The following is a 2,573-nucleotide window of genomic DNA, read 5'->3' as shown; positions in this document are numbered from 1 at the left end:
AATAGATGACATGGAAGCAGTTCCAACAGGGGGTTATCCCAGGCATGAAGTCACTCCTGGGTCTAAGATCGGAGCCAACATCCGCTCCCCTGCACAATTAGCCTGAAAATAGACGGCATGGAAATAGCCGTGGGCCAGTACCATGTGCTGGCTCTAGTCCCAAGTGTCCAACACAATAAACCCTACCATCCCACACACATTTCTTTGTCAGCTTCTTTTTCCCCGCTTGTCCTGATGTGGGCAGACTAAGGCGCTGGGATCACAGGGTTTTCTCCTCCTCAGATGGAGGACGGTTGGACTAGATGTTCTTTTGTGTCCTTTCCGACCCTGTGATTTTATGATTTTCTCTTATAGGGGGCTTCTCTTTCAGGGACGTCTAACAGGCTGTGGCAGGTATTTAACAGAGGAGAAAAGCTTGCTTTTTCACCTCTTCTGTGGAGTCCATATATATATATATATACATACATACACACACACCAGAGGCAATAACAAATGTCATATCATTATCAAAGCCATTAAACATGCTCAAGTAATTGTTCAATAAGCCACAAATACATCATTGACGTACTGGCTACGACTTGTTTTCATTAAATAATAAACATTATAAAAGCAGTGTATTATTGCGACCTAATCGTAGGTACTGACACGAACTGGAAACAGACCATGAGAATATTAATGCTATTCTTAATCTAGGGGAAATAACACACTTTATTCTTTCCTATTCTGTTCATAATACTAAGCTCTCTAGTAATTTTGAAGTGTAATAGCAGTATTATTTCTATATTATTTTTCTTAATACTAATAGTATTACAACCTGTAAATTACCTTAAGCATTATAATACCATTGTTGCTCCAACACATTAACTGGTCACATCTACTAACGCAGTCACCACAAGTTCCATTGCAATGGAATAAAATTCAGCTTAACTTTTCTAAATGAATTAACTCTTTAGAGGAAACTTTCTTCATGTTCTAAAGCCACAGAGAGAGACAACAAGTGAGCTGAGTAAGAGAACCAATGCATGAACCTTGCATCGTCAGTGGGGTTTTTGGTCAATATGGTATCATTACAAAATTCTGGACTGCTTACACATTCTTAATCTCCAGAACTGATTAGAGGGCATAGGATTACCTACTGGTCAGACTCAAGGACTAAATACCCAACCTCCACCGAGGAAGTTCCTCCACATACAACTCTGCCTTTTTCTGAGAGGATAAACATTGCTTTCACTTAAAGAGATGGAAATAAAAAAGTACTTCCATAGACAAAGACTGTATTCATCCAGTCTATCAAAATAAGTAGATAAACTCCCAGAGGAAATTCAGCCAGAAGGCAGCTTTAGTAAAGCACTTCCAGAAATGTTTGTCCATTAGTTGGCCTGGGAAAACAATATGTGAGACGAGGTGGTGTTCTGGCCCAGAATGGTTAAACATGAGGGAATTCAGCCACTGGCAGCACTTCAATTTCCATCAACAGATTACAAGCCACACATGTTTTCATGACAGTAGTTATTAACTTTTGCATTAATTTACGACGCTTCCACAACCACTACATACTTGCAGATTCTAAGAGAAGAAAATCCTGGAGAGACTGATCATAATTTCAGGGAAATTTTAACCATTTGTATATGTATGTATTAATAAATAAACTACATAGCAAGTTAATTGAAAAAAAAAAAAAAATCTTTCACAGTCTTACATGGATATACTACACATTGCCATCTGATCAAAATGTGGTGATCCGATGCATACAGAAACAGTACTGAAATTATCCATTAGACCGAATTGGACAACTGATAGTCACAAGTTTACTTATGTTTAATTTTTTACTTAAAGATAGCAAAACTGTTTTTGAGAAGGGAATGAATATGCACACTTTCTAAGTACATAATCTTTGTGTTTCTCTATTTATTTCATAAAATGTTTACCAAAAACATTAAAGATATCAGCATCACCTACCATCACTATCTGACTTAAAGATAATCAAGAAAAAATAGTAGGTTATCAATTTCTTTTTTTTAATGTATTCAAAGTGCAAAGCAAAGTAGTTTTTAATACTATGGTATCCATTAAATTAACTAATTATGGGGCTTATGCCCCTACCTTAACTCTTACAAAAATTTAAACACTAGAACTACAGCATTCCAAGTTGCTTTTCACCAGTTAAAAGTAGCAAATCTTTCATCAAAATGCAGAGGTCTGGCTTCATTCTGCTCACTTGCCTACCAAAGAGCCTGAAATACAAGCTGAAAGAGCTACTGAATCACCGTTCTACAATGTGCTATCAGCACAGACATCAGATACCATCCTTCTCAATCCAACCAGCTTTAAACAACACCGGTGCATTTGTACTTTGCATCCTTTATACAGGTTACGAAGCCTACATTTCACTTCCTTTTTTCATGTGTTCAAGGATTAACATCACAGAATGCCTTGGGTTGGAAGGGACCCCAAAGACTGTCAAGTTCCAACCCCTCTGCCACAAGCAGGGCTATCAACCTCCAGATGTGGTACCCTTACCTGGAAAACAATATGATTTGTGAACGTTTGATACAACGAACAAAGTACTCTGT

At 37.6% G+C, this 2,573-nt stretch overlaps 1 protein-coding gene across 1 annotated transcript in view; it reads left to right on the top strand.

Annotated features, from left to right (window-relative positions):
* The window catches only part of LOC109364399 (serine/arginine repetitive matrix protein 2-like), a 2,893-nt gene extending 2,513 nt beyond the window's left edge, over nucleotides 1-380 (top strand). Inside the window, exon 7 of the mRNA XM_019611041.1 lies at nucleotides 355-380. Within this exon, the coding sequence (XP_019466586.1) occupies nucleotides 355-380 (26 nt within the window). The remainder of the gene's footprint in view (nucleotides 1-354) is intronic.
* The last annotated feature ends 2,193 nt before the right edge of the window (nucleotides 381-2,573 follow it).

This window comes from Meleagris gallopavo, chromosome 1 (assembly GCF_000146605.3).
Source record: "Meleagris gallopavo isolate NT-WF06-2002-E0010 breed Aviagen turkey brand Nicholas breeding stock chromosome 1, Turkey_5.1, whole genome shotgun sequence".
In the NCBI taxonomy this organism is placed as follows: domain Eukaryota; kingdom Metazoa; phylum Chordata; class Aves; order Galliformes; family Phasianidae; genus Meleagris; species Meleagris gallopavo.
The sequence above is the reverse complement of the archived record's forward strand: the minus strand, read 5'-3'. Positions and strand labels throughout refer to the sequence as shown.